The sequence below is a fragment of the Odontesthes bonariensis genome, chromosome 13 (assembly GCF_027942865.1).
Source record: "Odontesthes bonariensis isolate fOdoBon6 chromosome 13, fOdoBon6.hap1, whole genome shotgun sequence".
Lineage (NCBI taxonomy): Eukaryota > Metazoa > Chordata > Actinopteri > Atheriniformes > Atherinopsidae > Odontesthes > Odontesthes bonariensis.
The window spans coordinates 27,053,947-27,079,933 of NC_134518.1; the positions used below are offsets into that span (position 1 = coordinate 27,053,947).

General features: G+C 39.0%; 2 protein-coding genes across 2 annotated transcripts; both read left to right on the top strand.

Moving 5' to 3' along the window:
- Nucleotides 1-9,248: 9,248 nt before the first annotated feature.
- LOC142397172 (uncharacterized) lies at nucleotides 9,249-11,220 on the top strand. Its single transcript, XM_075480516.1, has 6 exons — nucleotides 9,249-9,291; nucleotides 9,394-9,720; nucleotides 10,020-10,376; nucleotides 10,490-10,612; nucleotides 10,916-10,977; nucleotides 11,083-11,220. Exons 1-6 carry the CDS (start codon nucleotides 9,249-9,251, stop codon nucleotides 11,218-11,220), a joined length of 1,050 nt encoding a protein of 349 aa, XP_075336631.1.
- An 8,693-nt stretch (nucleotides 11,221-19,913) lies between these two features.
- LOC142397368 (uncharacterized) lies at nucleotides 19,914-21,589 on the top strand. The gene is made up of 4 exons (XM_075480721.1): nucleotides 19,914-20,180; nucleotides 20,475-20,831; nucleotides 20,945-21,067; nucleotides 21,369-21,589. The coding sequence occupies exons 1-4, from the start codon at nucleotides 19,991-19,993 to the stop codon at nucleotides 21,470-21,472; spliced, it is 774 nt and encodes a 257-aa protein (XP_075336836.1). The 5' UTR covers nucleotides 19,914-19,990; the 3' UTR covers nucleotides 21,473-21,589.
- Nucleotides 21,590-25,987: the final 4,398 nt, after the last annotated feature.

Here is a 25,987-nt window from a genome sequence, read left to right on the forward strand (position 1 = left end):
CTTCAGTTTGGATTTTACTCTCAGCAGAGGTAATCGTTAAACCATCTCTCTCCAATCTGTCTGTTATAACACTGGAAACAGTTACCTTAGCTGAGCATCAGGCAAAAAACTCAAAGCCAGAGAAAAACAAAAAAAATAAAAACCTAATATATGCATTTTGGAAAGAATGGTTTGCCAAATTTCATTATGATATTGCCAATTATTACATTATTTTTTACTGGATGCTAGTCACAAATCATACTAAAATAATTGACTGAATGTGAACCTGACTGAGAGCAATGACATAGCATGTTCCCAAATCATTTGGATAATTGCAGACACTAAAAAAAGACTAAGATATCTGTTAAAATCCCAATTATTCATGACTGATGGAGAAAGACAGTTCCTTGATGGAATGAGTGAATTTGTTCATCTGGTTTGTGCTGTGATTCAAATAAAGATAAACTTTTTACCTCCACCCTAATGCCAATTATTTATATATAGAATAACTCCTTCAGATGTATTATTGTGGTACTACAAGCATCACAAAAAATTTGTCTGTACCTACATCTTGTGGCGGTGCACCAAGAACAAAAAGTGCTTTCCTGGTCTCACTGACCAATGAGAAATCTATTGCTGACAGAATGTCGGATGGTTTCTTTCCCTTAATCCAATCCTCGAGCCCCCTTTTTCAGTGCTGAGGGCACTTCTGTCTTAAGTAGCCACAAGTAATTCCCGACTCAGTAAAAAAGCCAAATTGAAATAGTCAGTTAAAACATAGATGCAGTAAAAAATGAGGGAGCTACCAGTCAATGCATCTGCATGTGTTTCTGCTATTGAATGTTAGTCAGGTAGTTGATGGTCAATTTGATGACTTTTCATTGAATAGATAAAAAACCACAAGTTCTTTTAGGTTGGTGGTTTAAACAGTTAAACAAGACCCATAGGAAGCATTTTCAAAACAAGCATATCTACAAGCAGCAGGAGATATACCAAAAGATATATCAAAATAACCAAAGAGGATGTTTGTTTGTACCCTGAAGTATGAAACATTTAAGAATGTCCAAATCTAGACTGTGGGCCTTTTCTGTCTTGCATCATGTCCCTGTTTCCATCATGGGAGAAGAAGTGGAGGTGGTTGAGGAATATAAATACCTTGGTGTTCATCTGGACAACAGACTGGACTGGAGACACAACAGTGAAGCCATCTACAAGAAAGGACAGAGCAGACTGTACTTCTTGAGGAAGCTAAGGTCCTTCAAGGTTTGCAACAAGATGTTGCAGATATTCTACAAGTCTGTTGTTGAGAGCGTCATTTCCTCTTGCGTCATCTGTTGGGGCAGCAGCATCAGAACCAGGGACCTAAAAAGACTCAACAACCTGATAAAGAAGGCTGGTTCTGTTCTGGGGACGACTGTGGAACCTCTGGAGACAATAATGCAAAGAAGGATTTTGCATAAAATCAAGAGAATTATGGACAACCCTGAACATCCTCTCCATGAGACTGTTATCGGAAAACAGAGTCTCTTCAGTCAAAGGCTTCTTCAGTTTGGATGCAAAACTGACCGCTACAGGAAATCATTCCTGCCCACAGCCATCAGCATCTATAATAACTCCTTGATTTAATTGAGTTACATCAACATTTAATTTCCCTCTGGGATAAATAAAGTATTTTTGAATTGAATTGAATTGAATGTCACGTTCCACCTTGATGCAGCATCAATCTAACTGACTCTATTCTTATTATTTGTGCAAAAACTTTATTCTGATTACTGAACCTCCAAACTTTTTGTAATTATTGTACCCCAATAGATTGTACATAGTTCGCCTCTTTTGACATGAAGCTGTATGACATCCCATATTAGCAATATCATGCATGAACATCTTCTTACCCCCCGCTGCGTCCTGTGAGCCGAGTTCCGGCCTCGCTTTGGTGTTGACGAAAGTAGTCCGGCTGGTTGGCTGGGGCCACAAAAATAAAGTGTTTTGCTTCTCAAAACAATATGCGTTCAAAAGAGTAATACATTTGCATCACAAAATCGTTCTCCAGGAAAAAGTCAGACCTCACAATCGCTTGGAACTATTTTTTCTCCCTTCGTATCACTGCGTACTGCCGCCTGCCGACAGCCGCGCCTAGACCGTGCAGACCGAAGTGCAGACCGAGCAGTCTCCTGCTTCCGAGCAGTAAACACCGTGAAAACAGGAGCGGCTTACCCCAGCCAACTAGCCGGACTACCTTCGTCAACACCAAAACGAGGCCGGAACTCGGCTCACAGGACGCAGCAGGGGGTAAGTCAATGTTCATGCACAATATTGCTAGTATGGGATATCATACAGCTTCATGTCAAAATAGGCGAACTATCCCTTTAAACCACACAACACCACACTTTTGAATCGAATTTAATCCAATCTAATCCAAAGTTTAATCTAAAAAACATTTCAACAGAGGAAGTGGTCTCAGCACCTACAATGCAGAATTGTCTCTCCTCTCTAGGCAGTTTGACAACCATTCACACCTTAGGTCCTGTGACCAAAACTCACCTTTTCAGGCAGGTAAACAATTCAGGGGTGATAATGAGTAACGATATGCACATTGGTCAGGGGGATCGGTGACACATGTGACTGTAACAACCCTCTGTGCTTATAAGCTGATACTCCTCGTCATGTCGTCATGACCTGGATGACTGAGAATCTTCATCAACAAATTAATATGTATATGTGTATGTATGTATACATATATAAATATATACACAAACACACATAAGAAAAAATAAAAGTGTGTGTTTCTGTGAATGGATCTCAGACGCAGATTAATTCTGTTGCTTAAAAAATATAATTAGAGCAAACAGAATACATAGAGGGAAAGATCATTGTGACAGGAAATACACTTTGATTGTATATTCTGAGATAACCAATCAGGTGCCTCTGATGCTCTGGATAACCACACCTCCCTTTGTCACTTAAGAAGCTGTTCTTCCAATGAAGACAGTGCCACGATGATTCTGGTATGGGTTACACTGCTTCTTCTTCATCGAGGGTGTAAGTGCTATATACAGGAACAGAAATGTGATATTCTCTTTATTATTTGAATTTGAGTAATCCTTTTTAGTAGCTCTTGTAACTTCTTTCTTTTTCATGCAGATTCACTGGTTCCAGTGGTCACAGTTCAACTTGGGGAACCTGTGACTTTGACATGTGCTTTGCCTGGTGAAAGGTGGAGTACTGAAAAACTTCACTGGTACAAGCAGAGTGCAGGGTATACTCTGAAATCAATTGTGATGCTACGGGAAAATATAAAGCCTTCATATGGACCAGGGTTTTCTGCTTCAAAACTGGAGGCATTATACAATGAGAAAAATAGCACTCTGACAATTTTGAGGACAAGTAAAGAAGATGAAGGAATGTATCACTGTGCACTCTTTCAATGGACTGATGTTACTTGGAGTGGGACTTATTTGTCATTCAAAGGTAAATATGTTATCTATGTATTCAAGTTTTTTTTTAAATTCCTTTAAAGATACAAACGTTCTCAACTACTAGTATTAAGACAATTAGTTGTATCAGTTAATACGAGTATTAATTTATTTGGATGTACGTTATATAAAGTATATTACTTGCATTTATCAGTGGACGAATAGCTTATGTGCAAACTATCACATCAACTTACATGCATTTTGTTAACACAAACTGGAAACACCCAGAAGTCTTTATTAGTCTCTTTTTGTATGACACTAAGTAAGTTTTTCTAATGTGTTCTTTTTTATACAGGAAACACTGAGAGGACGTCAAACTACATTGTTGTCCAGCAGCCGGCAGTATCAGATCCAGCTGGTCCAGGAGACTCAGTGAGTCTGCAGTGTTCAGTCCTCTCTGACTCTGAGAACAAGACGTGTTCAGGAGATCTCAGTGTGTTCTGGTTCAGAGCTGCATCAAATAAATCTCATCCACACATCATCTTCTCTGATGGAAACAGACGTAATGAATGTGACACGAGAGCTGCCACTCAGAGGAGATGTGTGCATCACTTCTCTAAGAACATCAGCTCCTCTGATGCTGGGACTTACTACTGTGCTGTGGCCACATGTGGAGAGATACTTTTTGGAAATGGGGCTAAACCAGAGATTGGTATGATTTTTGTACAATATTGGAGGTATTTTTTAAAAATCTTCCAATGAAATCATGTCAAGTTTTTTTCCAGAAGTAAATGATATGTACTCATTTTTTTCTTTGTTTTCCAGAGAAAACAAGTTCTGAATTCAACGTGCTGGTGATCATAACAATCTGCTTCGGCATTTCTGTGATTGTAAATGTTTTTTTCATCTGTTATAAAACAACAAGAGCAGCAAATGGAAAATATAAAGGTAAGTGTTGTTCACTGAACCTTGAATAATGTAATACTTTATTGAAGGTAATCCTAGTATACAAGACAGAACAAACAACTTTTTCGTGTTATTGAATGAAATTACAGATATGAGTAGATGTAAAACATATTGTCACTAAATTTATCGACTCAATTTGAGTCCGCTTTTTGATGTTTGTTCTAAGTTTCTTTCATAAAAGTTTAATCTGTTATCAACTACTTTAAATTATACTTTGAGTCAGCTTTGAATCATCTCTGAAAAGTCAGAATGAATACATGACACTCTCATTTTATTATTTATCAGGGAGAGAAAACAGCTCTTCACAACGAAGACATGACAACTCGATCCAACCAGAAAATGACTTAGTAAGTAATGATATGAAATCACCTAACTTGCTGTTGCACTGAAATATTTACTTACAGCTGGATGTAACAATAAGAAGTTAAAATGAAATTTAATCTGCTGCACAGACTGAAGGTGGACGTGATCTGAACTACGCTGCGTTGCATTTCTCTGGAGGGAAAGCTACAAGAGGAAAGAAGAAGAAAGAGTTGACGACAGAAGAAAGTGTATATTCACATGTTATATATCAGGGTGTTTCTCTGTAAATGTATAAATGCCGAAAAAGACTCTGATATACACTCACAATATGAGTAAATAATAAATGTTGCAGGTTCAATCTTAACTTTGAGAGAGCTGTGAAAAACAAAATCACATAATCTGCTCTTTTAAAGGGAATTAAAAAAAAATTAAATATAAATAGAATGAGTCTTAAGTTTGCATGTTCTCCGTGTGTATGTGTGGGTTCTCTCCGGGTACTCCGGCTTCCTCCCACTGTCCAAAAACATGCATGTTAGGTTAATTGGTGACTCTAAAAATGTCCTTAGGAGTGAGTGTGAGCATGTGTGGTTGTTTGTCTCGTTTGTCTCTGTGTGGCCCTGTGATGTACCCCGCCTCTTGCGATGAACGCTGGGATAGGCTCCAGGCCCCGGCGACCCGACCGACGGATTAAGCGGGTATAGAAAATAGATGGATGGATGAGTCTTCTTATTCTAATGTCTTAGGAAATTATCCCACTCTCATTTGCACTTTACCACATTTATAGTTTTTCTCAAGCTTAAAGCCTTGAAGCCTGTCATTTTTTTTGTTGAACCTCTTTAAAACACTTATATCAGTAATATAAAATCAGTTTAAAGTATTTTGTTAAAGTCTGACTGTGCTGAACAATATATCATGAAAATGTGACTGAAATGATTTGTGAATCTTTACATGTTACTGGCCTGGATATGGGAGGTGACATGATGGAGCTTCCTGTTTTGTCACATGAATGAGCTCAGTCAATGAAAAAGCAACCGTACACACAGATTCTTAATAGTGCAACGGATTTTTTTTTAGGTAAAACATGTTCTATTATTCCTTTGAATTACCTTGCATGCAAAAGCTAATCTAAATTTCAAGTAAAGCTATATGAGACTTCAGAGCTTTGAGTTCTCAAACTGCAAAGTAGTTTCCAAAGTTCTAGTCTCAAGGAAATAGAGTTTAGGGTAAACTCAATATGCAACTTGGTCTCATCACAAAACACAAAATTTCCATGAACTGGCTCGGAGCCCCTTTGCTCTTTCCCCTCTCTTTTGCTCTCTGCACCATTTCCTGTCAAGCAACTTTCTTATAAAGGCCACTAGTGTAAAAAAAAAATCCTTTAATAGAAAAAAAAATCGTTATGACGTTATGAGATTAGAGGAACAACAAGCATGTTGTCACAGTTCATCACCTTTAGGAGACAATATAATCTTAGATTGGAGGTCAAAGGAGTCAAAGGAGAAGCTACTTACTTGACAGTCAAATTGAGTTAATTTCCTTTCTCAACCACTGATGTTATGAAACACCTTTTTTTTTAAAAGAGTTTTTGTTACAGTCATTGTCTCCTGAGACTGGTTAGCCAAGTTTCCATGGCTTAGGTATAACAAAATGTCCAGTGTGATGTATTATATTTCTTATAAATAATACAGCCAAAGCATGGCCAGTATCTGTGGGTTTGTTGTCATTGCGCCAACATTCAGAACTGAAATGCTGAAAATAACCCACAAATTCTCATGTTAACACATTGGCTATAGAGACAAAAGTCTGACAAACAGGGTGGCCTCCCTCAGCTGCATCAGATAGCAGTAAATTGAAGCAACAAGTCAGAGATAGTAATTAAATGTAAAAGTCCTCATATTGCCAAAGAAGGAATTATTTTCTACAGAATACAAGTCACAAATCAATAACTTGAAAAATAAACTATTGAATGTAAGCATGACAAAGAGCAATGCCATAACATGTGCCCAAATCGCTGGTATAATTGCAGACACTGAAAAAAGACAAAGACATCTGTAGAAATCACAAATCTTATGAACATGTCATTCATGACTGATGGAGACAGACATTTTCTTGATGGAATGAATGAATTTGTTCAAATTTGGTTTGTGATGTGATTCAAATAAAGATAAACTTTTGACCTTCACCTAATGACCAATTTGATGCACTACCAATTGTGGCGGTGCACCAAAAACAAAAAGTTAGGTACATAACTTCACCTATATTGTGGCTTTCTTCTCTTTTCTCTGATTTGGTTGCCCTCCTGGTCTCACTGACCAATGAGAAATTTATTGCTGACAGAATGTCGGATGGTTTCTTTCCCTTCATCCAATCCTCGAGCCCCCTTTCTCAGTGCTGAGGGCACTTCTGTCTTAAGTAGCCACAAGTAATCCACAACTCTGTAAAAAGCCAAATTAAAATAGTAAATTAAAACATAAATGCAGTAAAAAACGAGGGAGCTACCAGTCCAGGCATCTGCATGTGTTTCTGCTATTGAATGTTAGTCAGGTAGTTGATGGTTAATTTAATGACCTTTTATTGAATAGATAACCTCAAAACCACAAGTTCCTTTGGGTATTAAACAAGACCCATAGGAAGCATTTTCAAAACAAGCATCTCTACAAGCAGCAGGAGATATACCAAAAGATATATCAAAATAACCAAAGAGGACGTTTGTTTGTACCCTGAAGTATGAAACATTTAAGAATGTCCAAATCTAGACTGTGGGCCTTTTCTGTCTTGCATCATGTCACGTTCCACCTTGATGCAGCATCAATCTAACTGACTCTATTCTTATTATTTGTGCACAAACTTTATTCTGATTACTGAACCTCCAAACTTTTTGTAATTATTGTACCCCAATAGATTTGTGTCAATCTTTCATTTTATCTAACTTCCTTGAAATGAATACATATATTTTTTGGACTTTGCTGTGTACATTAAATAAGATGGAAGTCTTAACACTGAGGTCTACAGGAAACCCACACACACTGAACAGTACCTGCTTTTTGACCCTCATCCACCAGAAACCAAATTGGCCGTCATCACAACTCTACACCACCGGGCTGAGAGTGTACCTACTTAGGCTGAGAGGAAACAAAATGAACATCACCACTTCAAGAAAGCTCTTCAAACCTGTGGATATCCTAACTGGGCTTTTGTCAAATCAGTGAAGACAACTGGACCAAACCACATTGACAGAGAAGCTAAGAAGAACAGGCGCAAACATGTTGTTATTCCATATGTGGCAGAAGTCTCAGAGAAACTTAGAAGGACCTCCTCCAAACATTACAGTGCACTTCAAATGCAAAAGCACCCTCAGTCAAAGACTGGTCCACCCAAAGGACCAAACACCCAAACAAAAACTGAGTGGTGTCGTGTATGCAGTGCAGTGCAGCAAAGAGTGTGCAGACCTCTATATGGGAGAGACCAAACAACGGATCCACAAGCGCATGGCACAACATAGCAGAGCCACCTCTTCAGGTCAAGACTCAGCAGTGCACCTATAGCTCAAGGAAAAGGGACACTCTTTTGAAGACAGTAATGTACACATTCTGGACAGAGAAGACAGGTAGTTTGAGAGAGGACAGGTAGTTTGAGAGAGGAGTCAGGGAAACCATCTATGTTAAAGGTATAGTTCGCCTCTTTTGACATGAAGCTGTATGACATCCCATATTAGCAATATCATGCATGAACATCTTCTTACCCCCTGCTGCGTCCTGTGAGCCGAGCCGAGTTCCGGCCTCGTTTTGGTGTTGACGAAGGTACTCCGGCTAGTTGGCTAGGGTAAAAAAAATAAAGCGTTTTGCTTCTCAAAACAAAATGCGTTCAACAGAGTAATACATTTGCATCACAAAATCGTTCTCCAGTAAAATGTCAGACCTCACAATCTAAAAAACATTTCAACAGAGGAAGTGGTCTCAGCACCTACAATGCAGAATTGTCTCTCCTCTCTAGGCAGTTTGACAACCATTCACACCTTAGGTCCTGTGACCAAAACTCACCTTTTCAGGCAGGTAAACAATTCAGGGGTGATAATGAGTAAGAATATGCACATTGGTCAGGGGGATCAGTGACACATGTGACTGTAACAACCCTCTGTGCTTATAAGCTGATACTCCTCGTCATGTAGTTTAGAACTGAAGAAGCCTTTTGGATGAGAAGTGAAACTTCTTCAAGATCCAATAAGAAGTCCAGTTACCCTTATTGGAGCTCTTATGATTACCATGACCTGGATGACTGAGAATCTTCATCAACAAATTAATATGTATATGTGTATGTATGTATACATATATAAATATATACACAAACACACATAAGAAAAAATAAAAGTGTGTGTTTCTGTGAATGGATCTCAGACGCAGATTAATTCTGTTGCTTAAAAAATATAATTAGAGCAAACAGAATACATAGAGGGAAAGATCATTGTGACAGGAAATACACTTTGATTGTATATTCTGAGATAACCAATCAGGCGCCTCTGATGCTCTGGATAACCACACCTCCCTTTGTCACTTAAGAAGCTGGTCTTCCAATGAAGACAGTGTCAAGATGATTCTGGTATGGGTTACACTGCTTCTTCTTCATCGAGGGTGTAAGTGCTATATACAGGAACAGAAATGTGCTATTCTCTGTATTATTTGAATTTGAGTAATCCTTTTTAGTAGCTCTTGTAACTTCTTTCTTTTTCATGCAGATTCACTGGTTCCAGTGGTCACAGTTCAACTCGGGGAACCTGTGACTTTGACATGTGTTTTGCCCGACGAAAGGTGGAGTACTGAAAAACTTCACTGGTACAAGCAGAGTGCAGGAGATACTCTGAAATCAATTGTGATGCTGTGGAAAAATGTAAAGCCTTCATATGGACCAGGGTTTTCTGCTTCAAAACTGGAGGCATTATACAATGAGAAAAATAGCACTCTGACAATTTTGAGGACAAGTAAAGAAGATGAAGGAATGTATCACTGTGCACTCTTTCAATGGACTGATGTTACTTGGAGTGGGACTTATTTGTCATTAAAAGGTAAATATGTTATCTATGTATTCAAGTTTTTTTTAAATTCCTTTAAAGATACAAATGTTCTCAACTACTAGTATTAAGACAATTAGTTGTATCAGTTAATACGAGTATTAATTTATTTGGATGTACGTTATATAAAGTATATTACTTGCTTTTATCAGTGGACGAATAGCTTATGTGCAAACTATCACATCAACTTACATGCATTTTGTTTACACAAACTGGAAACACCCAGAAGTCTGTATTAGTCTCTTTTTGTATGACACTAAATAAGTTTTTCTAATGTGTTCTTTTTTATACAGGAAACACTGAGAGGACGTCAAACTACATTGTTGTCCAGCAGCCGGCAGTATCAGATCCAGCTGGTCCAGGAGACTCAGTGAGTCTGCAGTGTTCAGTCCTCTCTGACTCTGAGAACAAGACGTGTTCAGGAGATCTCAGTGTGTTCTGGTTCAGAGCTGCATCAAATAAATCTCATCCACACATCATCTACTCTGATGGAAACGGACGTAATGAATGTGACAAGAGAGCTGCCACTCAGAGGAGATGTGTGCATCACTTCTCTAAGAACATCAGCTCCTCTGATGCTGGGACTTACTACTGTGCTGTGGCCACATGTGGAGAGATACTTTTTGGAAATGGGGCTAAACCAGAGATTGGTAGGATTTTTGTACAATATTGGAGGTATTTTTTAAAAATCTTCCAATGAAATCATGTCAAGTTTTTTTCCAGAAGTAAATGATATGTACTCATTTTTTTCTTTGTTTTCCAGAGAAAACAAGTTCTGAATTCAAAGTGCTGGTGATCATAACAATCTGCTTCGGCATTTCTGTGATTGTAAATGTTTTTTTCATCTGTTATAAAACAACAAGAGCAGCAAATGGAAAATATAAAGGTAAGTGTTGTTCACTGAACCTTGAATAATGTAATACTTTATTGAAGGTAATCCTAGTATACAAGACAGAACAAACAACTTTTTCGTGTTATTGAATGAAATTACAGATATGAGTAGATGTAAAACATATTGTCACTAAATTTATCGACTCAATTTGAGTCCGCTTTTTGATGTTTGTTCTAAGTTTCTTTCATAAAAGTTTAATCTGTTATCAACTGCTTTAAATTATACTTTGAGTCAGCTTTGAATCCTCTCTGAAAAGTCAGAATGAATACATGACACTCTCATTTTATTATTTATCAGGGAGAGAAAACAGCTCTTCACAAGGAAGACATGACAACTCGATCCAACCAGAAAATGACTTAGTAAGTAATGATATGAAATCACCTAACTTGCTGTTGCACTGAAATATTTACTTACAGCTGGATGTAACAATAAGAAGTTAAAATGAAATTTAATCTGCTGCACAGACTGAAGGTGGACGTGATCTGAACTACGCTGCGTTGCATTTCTCTGGAGGGAAAGCTACAAGAGGAAAGAAGAAGAAAGAGTTGACGGCAGAAGAAAGTGTATATTCACATGTTATATATCAGGGTGTTTCTCTGTAAATGTATAAATGCCGAAAAAGACTCTGATATACACTCACAATATGAGTAAATAATAAATGTTGCAGGTTCAATCTTAACTTTGAGAGAGCTGTGAAAAACAAAATCACATAATCTGCTCTTTTAAAGGGAATTAAAAAAAAATTAAATATAAATAGAATGAGTCTTAAGTTTGCATGTTCTCCGTGTGTATGTGTGGGTTCTCTCCGGGTACTCCGGCTTCCTCCCACTGTCCAAAAACATGCATGTTAGGTTAATTGGTGACTTTAAAAATGTCCTTAGGAGTGAGTGTGAGCATGTGTGGTTGTTTGTCTCGTTTGTCTCTGTGTGGCCCTGTGATGTACCCCGCCTCTTGCGATGAACGCTGGGATAGGCTCCAGGCCCCGGCGACCCGACCGACGGATTAAGCGGGTTTAGAAAATAGATGGATGGATGAGTCTTCTTATTCTAATGTCTTAGGAAATTATCCCACTCTCATTTGCACTTTACCACATTTATAGTTTTTTCTCAAGCTTAATGCCTTGAAGCCTGTCATTTTTGTTGTTGAACCTCTTTAAAACACTTATATCAGTAATATAAAATCAGTTTAAAGTATTTTGTTAAAGTCTGACTGTGCTGAACAATATATCATGAAAATGTGACTGAAATGATTTGTGAATCTTTACATGTTACTGGCCTGGATATGGGAGGTGACATGATGGAGCTTCATGTTTTGTCACATGAATGAGCTCAGTCAATGAAAAAGCAACCGTACACACAGATTCTTAATAGTGCAACTGATTTTTTTTAGGTAAAACATGTTCTATTATTCCTTTGAATTACCTTGCATGCAAAAGCTGATCTAAATTTCAAGTAAAGCTATATGAGACTTCAGAGCTTTGAGTTCTCAAACTGCAAAGTAGTTTCCAAAGTTCTAGTCTCAAGGAAATAGAGTTTAAACTCAATATGCAACTTGGTCTCATCACAAAACACAAAATTTCCATGAACTGGCTCGGAGCCCCTTTGCTCTTTCCCCTCTCTTTTGCTCTCTGCACCATTTCCTGTCAAGTAACTTTCTTATAAAGGCCACTTGTGTAAAAAAAAAAATCCTTTAATAGAAAAAAAAGAGATGACGTTATGAGATTAGAGGAACAACAAGCATGTTGTCACAGTTCATCACCTTTAGGAGACAATATAATCTTAGATTGGAGGTCAAAGGAGTCAAAGGAGAAGCTACTTACTTGACAGTCAAATTGAGTTAATTTCCTTTCTCAACCACTGATGTTATGAAACATCTTTTTTTTTTAAAAGAGTTTTTGTTACAGTCATTGTCTCCTGAGACTGGTTAGCCAAGTTTCCATGGCTTAGGTATAACAAAATGTCCAGTGTGATGTATTATATTTCTTATAAATAATACAGCCAAAGCATGGCCAGTATCCGTGGGTTTGTTGTCATTGCGCCAACATTCAGAACTGAAATGCTGAAAATAACCCACAAATTCTCATGTTAACACATTGGCTATAGTGACAACAGTCTGACAAACAGGGTGGCCTCCCTCAGCTGCATCAGATAGCAGCAAATTGAAGCAACAAGTCAGAGATAGTAATTAAATGTAAAAGTCCTCATATTGCCAAAGAAGGAATTATTTTCTACAGAATACAAGTCACAAATCAATAACTTGAAAAATAAACTATTGAATGTAAGCATGACAAAGAGCAATGCCATAACATGTGCCCAAATCGCTGGTATAATTGCAGACACTGAAAAAAGACAAAGACATCTGTAGAAATCACAAATCTTATGAACATGTCATTCATGACTGATGGAGACAGACATTTTCTTGATGGAATGAATGAATTTGTTCAAATTTGGTTTGTGGTGTGATTTAAATAAAGATAAACTTTTTACCTCCACCTAATGACCAATTTGATGCAGTACCAATTGTGGCGGTGCACCAAAAACAAAAAGTTAGATACATAACTTCACTTATATTGTGGCTTTCTTCTCTTTTCTCTGATTTGGTTGCCCTCCTGGTCTCACTGACCAATGAGAAATTTATTGCTGCCAGAATGTCGGATGGTTTCTTTCCCTTCATCCAATCCTCGAGCCCCCTTTCTCAGTGCTGAGGGCACTTCTGTCTTAAGTAGCCACAAGTAATCCACAACTCAGTAAAAATCCAAATTAAAATAGTAAATTAAAACATAAATGCAGTAAAAAACGAGGGAGCTACCAGTCCAGGCATCTGCATGTGTTTCTGCTATTGAATGTTAGTCAGGTAGTTGATGGTTAATTTAATGACCTTTTATTGAATAGATAACCTCAAAACCACAAGTTCCTTTGGGTGTTAAACAAGACCCATAGGAAGCATTTTCAAAACAAGCATCTCTACAAGCAGCAGGAGATATACCAAAATATATATCAAAATAACCAAAGAGGACGTTTGTTTGTACCCTGACGTATGAAACATTTAAGAATGTCCAAATCTAGACTGTGGGCCTTTTCTGTCTTGCATCATGTCACGTTCCACCTTGATGCAGCATCAATCTAACTGACTCTATTCTTATTATTTGTGCACACACTTTATTCTGATTACTGAACCTCCAAACTTTTTGTAATTATTGTACCCCAATAGATTTGTGTCAATCTTTCATTTTATCTTACTTCCTTAAAATGAATACATATATTTTTTTGGACTTTGCTGTGTACATTAAATAAGATGGAAGTCTTAACACTGAGGTCTACAGGAAACCCACACACACTGAACAGTACCTGCTTTTTGACCCTCATCCACCAGAAACCAAATTGGCCGTCATCACCACTCTACACCACCGGGCTGAGAGTGTACCTACTTAGGCTGAGAGGAAACAAAATGAACATCACCACTTCAAGAAAGCTCTTCAAACCTGTGGATATCCTAACTGGGCTTTTGTCAAATCAGTGAAGACAACTGGACCAAACCACATTGACAGAGAAGCTAAGAAGAACAGGCGCAAACATGTTGTTATTCCATATGTGGCAGAAGTCTCAGAGAAACTTAGAAGGACCTCCTCCAAACATTACAGTGCACTTCAAACGCAAAAGCACCCTCAGTCAAAGACTGGTCCACCCAAAGGACCAAACACCCAAACAAAAACTGAGTGGTGTCGTGTATGCAGTGCAGTGCAGCAAAGAGTGTGCAGACCTCTATATGGGAGAGACCAAACAACGGATCCACAAGCGCATGGCACAACATAGCAGAACCACCTCTTCAGGGGTCCGTTTCACAAAGCAGGTTGAATCAACTCTGAGTCTATTCCTGACCTCTGAGTTGATCTACTCTGAGATAGAAAACTCAGAGTTTTCGGTTCCAGAAACGCTGATTTGAGTGAGTTTAATCAACTCTGAGTAAGTTCACCTTGAGTTTTGCGTGTGCGCCACAACTTTAAAAAGCCAGCATCAATGGAGCCCCGATTCGACGAGTCACCATGGCAACGGGGAAGAGGAGGGGCTACGTTTTTCACCAACTTTTCAGATTTCACCACCAAATCTTAATGCGCTCATATGGCGAGTTTTAATACATTTTTAGAAATAAGTGCACCGCTGCAGCAGCAAAAGTGTAAGTTTAAATGTAGTCCTTTGCAATCACAATATTACAGGGGAAAACTGCTTGAATGGTAGCCCATTCATTTATTTCATTTAGGTGCAATCTCGAGGGGGAGAAGCGCACTTGGCACCAGTTTAAGATGAAATATAAAAACAATGGGCCTCATGCAAGAACCGTTCGTACGCACAGATTTGTTCTTAAATCGTCCGTACGTTCCACATACAATCAAGAACTGGACTGGGATGAAATATGGATAAATCTCTCTCGAAGCTCAAATAACCTAGCTCACCAGCTGATCCATTACAAAACTATCCATAGAGCATATGCAACCCCTTACAGAAACTTCCAGATGAACCGTGCCCCAAGCTCTATTTGTAACATCTGTAATGCTTACCTGGCACGTTTTTACATATGTTTTGGGAGTGTCCTATAATTGCAGATCTGTGGTCTAGTGTAGTAAAGGACCTCTCGAAACTGCTGGACATCAATTTCCCAAAAATACCACACATTTGCCTTTTGAACGATCTCACCGATCTAGAGTATTCCATTATCCAACAGAGAATGCTGATGACAGGCTTTACAGCCGCCAAAAAGGTAATTTTACATCTATGGATTAACCCCCAGGTTCCACCTCGTAAACTTTGGATTAACTACTTGGACAATATTGTTCATTTAGAATATCACACAGCTAGAGTAAACAAAGCCATGCCTTCCACGTTACAAAAATGGCAAACATTTCTTGTTAGAATTAAAGATTTAAACGGTCAATCTCACCTTCAGTGAGTTTACATATGTGTATGTGGTGTTGTGTGTGTTTTTTGTTGTATTTTTTTTCTTATGTGCTTCTGCTTAGTTGAGTGTGTTTTATTTCTATGTCACTGCATGTCTTGTTTCCTGTAATATCCTTGCGGGCCAAACCTTGGCATTTGGACTGAAATGATGGACTCAATGGACTATATGCAGTTATTCACATGTACCAGAGCTTGTTATGAATGTACCAAGTAACCGTCTACCCCCCCCCCCCCATAAAAGCAATAAAAAAGTTAAACAAAAATAAAAAATTAAAAAAAAACGTCCGTACGAGTGATGTAAGAGAATTTACCCAGTCACCAATCTTTTCGTATTTTACGTTTTCTTTCAGGTACGAACAGAATTTACGAGTGATCCAGACCTGTCGTAGGAGTTTCGTAAAATAGTCCGCTGTTATTCCAATCAAGTTTGCTTGACTAATGGATTGTATATTTAATTACTTTGAAGACAACATAAATAAATATACATTATACCCCATAATTATGCTGACATTATCTTGTTTGACTTAAATTGTGCACTAATTGAAGGTTCATTTGAATCTGTAACGGGAAATGCAGCTGGTGTCTTGCTACTTTTGGATGCCTTAGCGCGTCAGGCTCTTGAAGAGAGCGTGTAGATATCCTTGCGGAGACAGACGAATGGCTGACATCGCGATTAAGATTCCCAAGGACTGTGCTGCTACAAATATGCAGCTTGCTAGAGCCACGACTCCAGAGAAAAACACGCCGATCAAACCCAATTCCACCACATGCCCAGGTCCTCACCACCCTTGGATTTTTGGCCACTGGAACCTTTCAGAGGGAGACTGGAGACAGATCTGGGGTGTCCCAGTCCTCTGTGAGTCGTGCGCTCCCCTTGGTCATCAAAGCTCTCATCAGTTTATCACCCATGGTACATCAAATTTCCATACACTGCTGTCCAACAAGTACAAATTAAGAGGGACTTTCATGCCGTGGCTGGACTGCCAATCATAATTGGAGCACGAGACACATATACGCATCAAAACACCCGTGCTGTCGTGGAGCGCACTGAGCTGAAGGCCAGGTGGGTGTGTCTCGATACCTCGTTCATGGCGCAATATTGCCATGAACGAGGGTCTCCACCTGAACCAGCCCAGGCAGACCAGAAAGTGTGGTGCCAGAAGACCCCCCCTCATGGACCACCCCATCAAAGTGCCATCATGATGAGGCAACAACTGATTGCACGGCTTTAGTTGCAGTCATCGAGCGCCTGCCCAGGGCGAGACGTTTTTTTTTAAGCCATTTTCATATCAAACCATTTATTTTTTTATTTCGGTGACATGGTATTAACAGCACTCCTAATTGCTTCCCATTTCTTCGCTTTAGCAGGTCCTGTAATTCCACTGCTGACACTGGTAAAAATGACAGATTTTCCTTTTTGGATCTCTGAAAGCAGAACTTCAATCTCAGAGCTCCTAAAGTTGTTCTTTTTGCGCCTTGATGCCATTCTCATGACTCAACACTCAACACTTCCTGGCACAGGAGCGAGGAAGCACAGCCTTATATGGTATAATTTAGGGCGTGGAGTATGCAAATCTACTATCCTCGTGCACGTGAACTTAGATACGCACAGGTGTGATTCATCATTTATGCAGGTAATTTACACACTTTTTCCGAAGTTAAGAGCGCTTGTTGAATCTGACGTGGCGTGTTAGTACGAGACCTTCTTACGAAAAAAGTGAGAGAAATTTAGAATAAAAATATGAAAATGTTCTTGCATGAGGCCCATTGTTCAAACAGGGGAGACCTCGGCATGGAGGTACCTCATTTTGATCATGTTTAACACTGTAAAGTAAATATTAATTGGCTATTTGACTGTGCAGTTATTTTATCACCAACATAATGCTGTTTTCACACACATAAACTATGTCTTCTCATCTATATCATGTTCTGTTAAATAATTAAGCCTATTTAAACTAACACAGACTTCTACTGAGCCACCTCTTAACGGAAGGCCAGTGGCTGAGGGAATCCCTGGAGGGAGTCCACCCCTAAGACAATTGTCTTTATAAAATATAATAGGCCTATATATGTCTTTTTTAAGCCTATTCATACAAATATTTATTTGTCTTTTATGTCTTTTTTTCTTTTGTCCCAACAAAATTCTGATGGTGCCGCTCAAAAAGATAATTGTCTGTAAATGCAAAAATCTATGCGTATGATAGCTGTATGACATCCCATACTAGCAATATCATGCATGAACATCTTCTTACCCCCTGCTGCGTCCTGTGAGCCGAGTTCCGGCCTCGTTTTGGTGTTGACGAAGGTAGTCCGGCTAGTTGGCTAGGGTAAAAAAAATAAAGCGTTTTGCTTCTCAAAACAATATGCGTTCAAAAGAGTAATACATTTGCATCACAAAATCGTTCTCCAGGAAAAAGTCAGACCTCACAATCGCTTGGCGCTATTTTCTCTCCCTTCACATCACTGTGTGCTGCCGACAGCCGCGCCTAGACCGTGCAGAACGAAGTGCAGACCGAGCAGTCCCCTGCTTCCGAGCAGTAAACACCGTGAAAACAGGAGTGGCTTACCCCAGCCAACTTGCCGGACTACCTTCGTCAACACCAAAACGAGGCCGGAACTCGGCTCACAGGACGCAGCAGGGGGTAAGTCAATGTTCATGCACAATATTGCTAGTATGGGATGTCATACAGCTTCATGTCAAAATAGGCGAACTATCCCTTTAAACCACACAACACCACACTTTTGAATCTAATTTAATCCAATCTAATCTAAAGTTTAATCTAAAAAACATTTCAACAGAGGAAGTGGTCTCAGCACCTACAATGCAGAATTGTCTCTCCTCTCTAGGCAGTTTGACAACCATTCACACCTTAGGTCCTGTGACCAAAACTCACCTTTTCAGGCAGGTAAACAATTCAGGGGTGATAATGAGTAACGATATCCACATTAGTCAGGGGGATCGGTGACACATGTGACTGTAACAACCCTCTGTGCTTATAAGCTGATACTCCTCGTCATCGTCCTCGAAGCGTCTTCAAGATCCAATAAGTCCAGTTACCCTTATTAGAGCTCTTATGATTACCATGACCTGCATGACTGAGAATCTTCATCAACAAATTAATATGTATATGAGTCTGGGGGCCCTCTCGGCCTGCTTCTGATTGCTGGGGGGGATTGTGACACTATTAAGCATGGTTATTATGTGGGACCATCTATGTGTATTGCATGTTCATGCACACACACACACACACACACACACACACACACGCACACACACACACACACACACACACACACACACACACACACTCTCACACACTCTCAAACACACACATTCATTAGCCCAGTAGCATGCTCACTAAGCAGTTGTTGTGCTGTCCTGTGGTTTAAGGTCACCTGTGTATTATATGAGATTGCTGCTGCTTGTGTTTTTTTGTTTTTTTGTTCTCTGCTTGTCTGCTTACAGGTGCTCCTGGTGCTTCTAAGGTTGGATTCCCCACAAAAGCCGTGAATCGTCTTCAGTTTTGTTTTTACAGGTATAGCAGCTGGTTGTTGGATTTTTCATTGTTTTTAATGTTTGTCTCTTCATGTTTCTGTTCTTTTTTTCTCTTCTTAGCTCTCCCTCTCTCTCTGTGCCCCAATCCGGTTCAGCACTATTATCATATTGTAACAAAAATAAATAAATAAAAATGAGGAGTTGATGGGCGTCAAGGGGAGCTTTACATTCATAAAGCTTCCCTTGGCATAGCAAATGTGTTTAGCATAAACGGTATTCAGATTACAATTCTGCTGCCATAATGCTGGACAGGACTAGGGAAAAAAAAATAATAAATAAAATAAAAAAAAATATGTATATGAGTATGTATATATATATATATACATATATACATACACAAACACACATATGAAAAAATAAAAGTGTGTGTTTCTGTGTATGGATCTCAGACGCAGATTAATTCTGATGCTTAAAAAATATAATTAGAGCAAACAGAATACATAGAGGGAAAGATCATTGTGACAGGAAATACACTTTGATTGTATATTCTGAGATAACCAATCAGGCGCCTCTGATGCTCTGGATAACCACACCTCCCTTTGTCACTTAAGAAGCTGGTCTTCCAATGAAGACAGTGCCACGATGATTCTGGTATGGGTTACACTGCTTCTTCTTCATCGAGGGTGTAAGTGTTATATACAGGAACAGAAATGTGATATTCTCTTTATTATTTGAATTTGAGTAATCCTTTTTAGTAGCTCTTGTAACTTCTTTCTTTTTCATGCAGATTCACTGGTTCCAGTGGTCACAGTTCAACTTGGGGAACCTGTGACTTTGACATGTGTTTTGCTCGATGAAAGGTGGAGTAATGAAAAACTTCACTGGTACAAGCAGAGTGCAGGAGATACTCTGAAATCCATTGTGATGCTACGGGAAAATATAAAGCCTTCATATGGACCAGGGTTTTCTGCTTCAAAACTGGAGGCATTATACAATGAGAAAAATAGCACTCTGACAATTCTGAGGACAAGTAAAGAAGATGAAGGAATGTATCACTGTGCGATCTTTGAATATGCTGCTGTTACTTGGAGTGGGACTTATTTGTCATTAAAAGGTAAATATGTATTCAAGTTTTTTTTAGAATTCCTTTAAAGATACAAACGTTCTCAACTACTAGTATTAAGACAATTAGTTGTATCAGATAATACAAGTATTAATTTATTTGGATGTACGTTATATAAAGTATATTACTTGCTTTTATCAGTGGACGAATAGCTTATGTGCAAACTATCACATCAACTTACATGCCCGATTTTGATAACACAAACTGGAAACACCCAGAAGTCTGTATTTGTCTCTTTTTGCATGACACTAAGTAAACTTTTCTAATGTGTTCTGTATCATACAGGAAACTCTGAGAGAACATCAAACTACACTGTTGTCCAGCAGCCGGCAGTATCAGATCCAGCTGGTCCAGGAGACTCAGTGAGTCTGCAGTGTTCAGTCCTCTCTGACTCTGAGAACAAGACGTGTTCAGGAGATCTCAGTGTGTTCTGGTTCAGGGCTGCATCAAATAAATCTCATCCACACATCATCTACTCTGATGGAAACGGACGTAATGAATGTGACAAGAGAGCTGCCACTCAGAGGAGATGTGTGTATCACTTCTCTAAGAACATCAGCTCCTCTGATGCTGGGACTTACTACTGTGCTGTAGCCACATGTGGAGAGATACTTTTTGGAAATGGGGCTAAACCAGAGATTGGTATGATTTTTGTACAATATTGGAGGTATTTTAAAAAAATCTTCCAATGAAATCAAGTCAAGTTTTTTTTCAGAAGTAAATGATATGTACTCATTTTTTTCTTTGTTTTCCAGAGAAAACAAGTTCTGAATTCAAAGTGCTGGTGATCATAACAATCTGCTTCGGCATTTCTGTGATTGTAAATGTTTTTTTCATCTGTTATAAAACACCAAGAGCAGCAAATGGAAAATATAAAGGTAAGTGTTGTTCACTGAAATCAATAATTTAATACTTTATTCAAGGTAATCCTAGTATCCAAGACAGAACAAACAACTTTTTCGTGTTATTGAATGAAATTACAGATATGAGTAGATGTATAACATATTGTCACTAAATTTATCGGCTCAATTTGAGTCCGCTTTTTGATGTTTGTTCTAAGTTTCTTTCATAAAAGTTTAATCTGTTATCAACTACTTTAAATTATACTTTGAGTCAGCTTTGAATCATCTCTGAAAAGTCAGAATGAATACATGACACTCTCATTTTATTATTTATCAGGGAGAGAAAACAGCTCTTCACAAGGAAGACATGACAACTCGATCCAACCAGAAGACGATTTAGTAAGTAATGATATGAAATCACCTAATTTGCTGTTGCACTGAAATATTTACTTACAGCTGGATGTAACAATAAGAAGTTAAAATGAAATTTAATCTGCTGCACAGACTGAAGGTGGACGTGATCTGAACTACGCTGCGTTGCATTTCTCTGGAGGGAAAGCTACAAGAGGAAAGAAGAAGAAAGAGTTGAGGACAGAAGAAAGTGTATATTCACATGTTATATATCAGGGTGTTTCTCTGTAAATGTATAAATGCCAAAAATAGACTCTGATATACACTCACAATATGAGTAAATAATAAATGTTGCAGGTTCAATCTTAACTTTGAGAGAGCTGTGAAAAACAAAATCACATAATCTGCTCTTTTAAAGGGAGTTAAAAAAAAAAAAATAAAATAGAATGAGTCTTCTTAAGTTTGCATGTTCTCCCCGTGTATGCGTGGCTTCTCTCCGGGTACTCCGGCTTCCTCCCACTGTCCAAAAACATGCATGTTTGGTTAATTGGTGACTCTAAAATTGTCCTTAGGAGTGAGTGTGAGCGTGTGTGGTTTTTTGTCTCGTTTGTCTCTGTGTGGCCCTGTGATGGACTTGCGACTCCACTCCATCCACTCTCGCCCAATGACTGCTGGGATAGGCTCCAGTCCCCCGTGACCCGACCGACGGATTAAGCGGGTATAGAAAATAGATGGATGGATGGACTTTGAGAGAGAGTTGTGAAAAACAAAAACAAATAATCTGCTTGTTTTATTAAAAAAAAAAAAATAATCTTATGTGTCTTTTTATTCTAATGTTTTAGGAAATTATCCCACTCTCATTTGCACTTTACTACATTTATAGTTTTTTCTCAAGCTTAATGCCTTGAAGCCTGTCATTATTTTTGTCGAACCTCTTTAAAACACTTATATCAGTAATATAAAATCAGTTTAAAGTATTTTGTTAATGTCTGACTGTGCTGAAAAATATATCATGAAAATGTGACTGAAATGATTTGTGAATCTTTACATGTTACTGGCCTGGATATGGGAGGTGACATGATGGAGCTTCCTGTTTTGTCACATGAATGAGCTCAGTCAATGAAAAAGCAAAAGTACACACAGATTCTAAATAGTGCAACTGATTTTTTTTAGGTAAAACATGTTCTATTATTCCTTTGAATTACCTTGCATGCAAAAGCTGATCTAAATTTCAAGTAAACCTATATGAGACTTCAGAGCTTTGAGTTCTCAAACTGCAAAGTAGTTTCCAAAGTTCTAGTCTCAAGGAAATAGAGTTTAGGGTAAACTCAATATGCAACTTGGTCTCATCACAAAACACAAAATTTCCATGAACCGGCTCGGGGCCCCTTTGCTCTTTCCCCTCTCTTTTGCTCTCTGAACCATTTCCTGTCAAGCAACTTTCGCATAAAGGCCACTAGTGTAAAAAAAAAATCGTTATGACGTTATGAGATTAGAGGAACAACAAGCATGTTGTCACAGTTCATCACCTTAAGGAGACAATATAATCTTAGATTGGAGGTCAAAGGAGTCAAAGGAGAAGCTACTTACTTGACAGTTGAATTGAGTTAATTTCCTTTCTCAACCACTGATGTTATGAAACACCTTTTTTTTTTTTTTAAAAGAGTTTTTGTTACAGTCATTGTCTCCTGAGACTGGTTAGCCAAGTTTCCATGGCTTAGGTATAACAAAATGTCCAGTGTGATGTATTATATTTCTTATAAATAATACAGCCAAAGCACAGCCAGTATCCGTGGTTTTGTTGTCATTGCGCCAACATTCAGAACTGAAATGCTGAAAATAACCCACAAATTTTTATGTTAACACATTGGCTGTAGTGACAACAGTCTGACAAACATGGTGGCCTCCCTCAGCTGCATCATATAGCAGCAAATTGAAGCAACAAGTCAGAGATAGTAATTAAATCCTCATATTGCCAAAGAAGGAATTATTTTCTACAGAATACAAGTCACAAATCATTAACTTGAAAAATGAACTATTGAATGTAAGCATGACAAAGAGCAATGACATAACATTCTTTCCCTTAATCCAATCCTCGTGCCCCCTTTCTCAGTGCTGAGGGCACTTCTGTCGTAAGTAGCCACAAGTAATTCACGACTCAGTAAAAAGCCAATTAAAACATAAATGCAGTAAAAAATGAGGGAGCTACCAGTCCAGGCATCTGCATGTGTTTCTGCTATTGAATGTTAGTCAGGTAGTTGATGGTTAATTTAATGACCTTTTATTGAATAGATAACCTCAAAACCACAAGTTCCTTTGGGTTGGTGGTTTAAACTGTTAAACAAGACCCATAGGAAGCATTTTCAAAACAAGCATCTCTACAAGCAGCAGGAGATATACCAAAAGACATATCAAAATAACCAAAGAGGACGTTTGTTTGTACCCTGAAGTATGAAACATTTAAGAATGTCCAAATCTAGACTGTGGGCCTTTTCTGTCTTGCATCATGTCACGTTCCACCTTGATGCTGTCATGGGACTATGTTTTAGGTCATGCTTGGTTTTTCACGTTTTAGTCATGTCTTAGTTTAGTTCTTAGTTTTCCCATGTTTTAGTTTCCCTGCACTTAGTTCATTCACTGCACCTGTGTTTCCCCATCAGCTGCACTCTATCCCTAATCACCCTCCACAGTATTTAGTTTCCAGGTCCCCTCATTGTTTTGTGAGATTATTTCCGTCAACATCCTCCATGCCACGCCACGACCAAGATAAGTGTTTGTCTCCATGCAATGTCAAGTGTTTTGTTTTGTTCAGTATTTATCCCACAGTTTAGGTTTTTTTAATCCGGCTCAGCCGCGCTTTTTGTTTGAACTTTGTTTTTGTAAATAAATCAAGTTTGCTTTTTTTGAATATCAGCATCCGTGTCCTCTTCACCCACCCCAAACTGACAGATGCAGCATCAGTCTAACTGTCAGACTCTATTCTAATTCTTTGTACACAAACTTTATTCTGATTATTGAACACCAAACGTTTTTTAAATACTGTAAATCTTTTCATTTAAATGAATCAACATTATGAGAGTCTAAATTGTAGCCAATACACTTTGGACAGAGCAGAAAAAAAGACAAGTGTGGCTTTGATTATTTACTATGTGATGTCCAAATAGATGCCTTTGATCCCCTAGATTGCCACACCTGTAATGGTTTGTAGATGGGGGAGAGATGAGGACCCAAATGCAGAACAGCAGACTGGAGTCAGACGGAAACTTGACCTAAAGTTCAATAAAAACTGTAACCAAAAACGTGTCCGAGTCAGAAACCACAACCTAGACTGAAAAACAAAAACTATACTGACAAACCTCATAGTGGAAATGGACAAGCACTGAACTGAACTACAGAGAAAACCACGAAGATGTAACGGCGATGATTTAACTAAGACTAACCAAGGGGAACATATACTGAAGGTAAGAAACGAGGAAGTGATTGCAACAGTAGCTGACTGAGTAGAGGCAGGTGTGCAGTAGAGCTGAGAACCAAAACAGGGGAACTGAGGATAATGAGGAGTAATGACCAGGACAAGATTCTAAAACTGTACAAAGTAAGATCAAACAAAATACTAACCAAAAACAGAATAGAAATAAAATACCGAAAAACCAAGACAAAAAAAATTAAATCCAAACTCAGAAAATTCATAGCCCCTAACAGTAACCCTGGAGACTGATGCGCTGAAAGCTGGAGCACTGGTGTGTGCTGAGGACAGAAGCTCAGGAGACTGAAGCGCTGAGGTGTGAAGCACTTGAGACTTTGGTGACGATTCAGGCTCTGATGGAGACTTTGGCAAAGATTCTTCAGCTAGCTGAGGCAATGGCTGCAATAAAGGCTCGGGAACCAAAGAGACAGGAGCTGGACCAGGAACTGGACCAGGAACTGGAGAAGACTGTGCCTCAGGCAAGGTTTGTGGTGCAGAAGAAGTCTGTGGCTCAGGAGAATGAACTGGTGCTGGACCTAAGGCAGGAGAACCTGGCGCTAGAACTGGTGCAGGAAGTGGAGCAGAGCTTGGCTGAACATCCTCGGAGGAAGGAACAGGAGGTGTGACGTCTGCCGGTACAAATGAAGTCGAGGGAGCAGGTGCTGTCTGTAGGTCTGACAGAGATACAGACTGTGCTTCTGGTGAAGACTGTGGCTCAGGAAGTGACTGAGGCTCGAGCAAAGTTTCTGGCTCTATCTTGAATGTGGCAGAGAAGGTGAAATTAAGTCCCCTGGAGCTTCGCCTAGGGGCTGCACGGTGGTGTGGTGGTTAGCACTGTCGCCTCACAGCAAGAAGGTTCCAGGTTCAACTCCCAGCTGGGGCAATTCTGTGTGGAGTTTGCATGTTCTCCCTGTGTATGCGTGGCTTCTCTCCAGGTACTCCGGCTTCCTCCCACTGTCCAAAAACATGCATGTTAGGTTAATTGGTGACTCTAAATTGTCCTTAGGAGTGAGTGTGAGCTTGCATGGTTGTTTGTCTCTGTGTGGCCCTGCGATGGACTGGCGGCCTGTCCAGGGTGTACCCTGCCTCTCGCCCATTGACTGCTGGGATAGGCTCCAGCCCCCCCGCGACCCGACCGA

Coding starts and splice junctions, on each gene's coding strand:
- LOC142397172 (XM_075480516.1), top strand. CDS start 9,249: ATGATTCTGGTATGGGTTACACTGCTTCTTCTTCATCGAGGGT. Junction 9,721..10,019: donor GACTTATTTGTCATTAAAAG/GTAAATATGTTA, acceptor TTTTTTATACAG/GAAACACTGAGAGGACGTCA. Junction 10,613..10,915: donor AGCAAATGGAAAATATAAAG/GTAAGTGTTGTT, acceptor ATTATTTATCAG/GGAGAGAAAACAGCTCTTCA.
- LOC142397368 (XM_075480721.1), top strand. CDS start 19,991: ATGCTACGGGAAAATATAAAGCCTTCATATGGACCAGGGTTTTCTGCT. Junction 20,181..20,474: donor GACTTATTTGTCATTAAAAG/GTAAATATGTAT, acceptor TGTATCATACAG/GAAACTCTGAGAGAACATCA. Junction 21,068..21,368: donor AGCAAATGGAAAATATAAAG/GTAAGTGTTGTT, acceptor ATTATTTATCAG/GGAGAGAAAACAGCTCTTCA.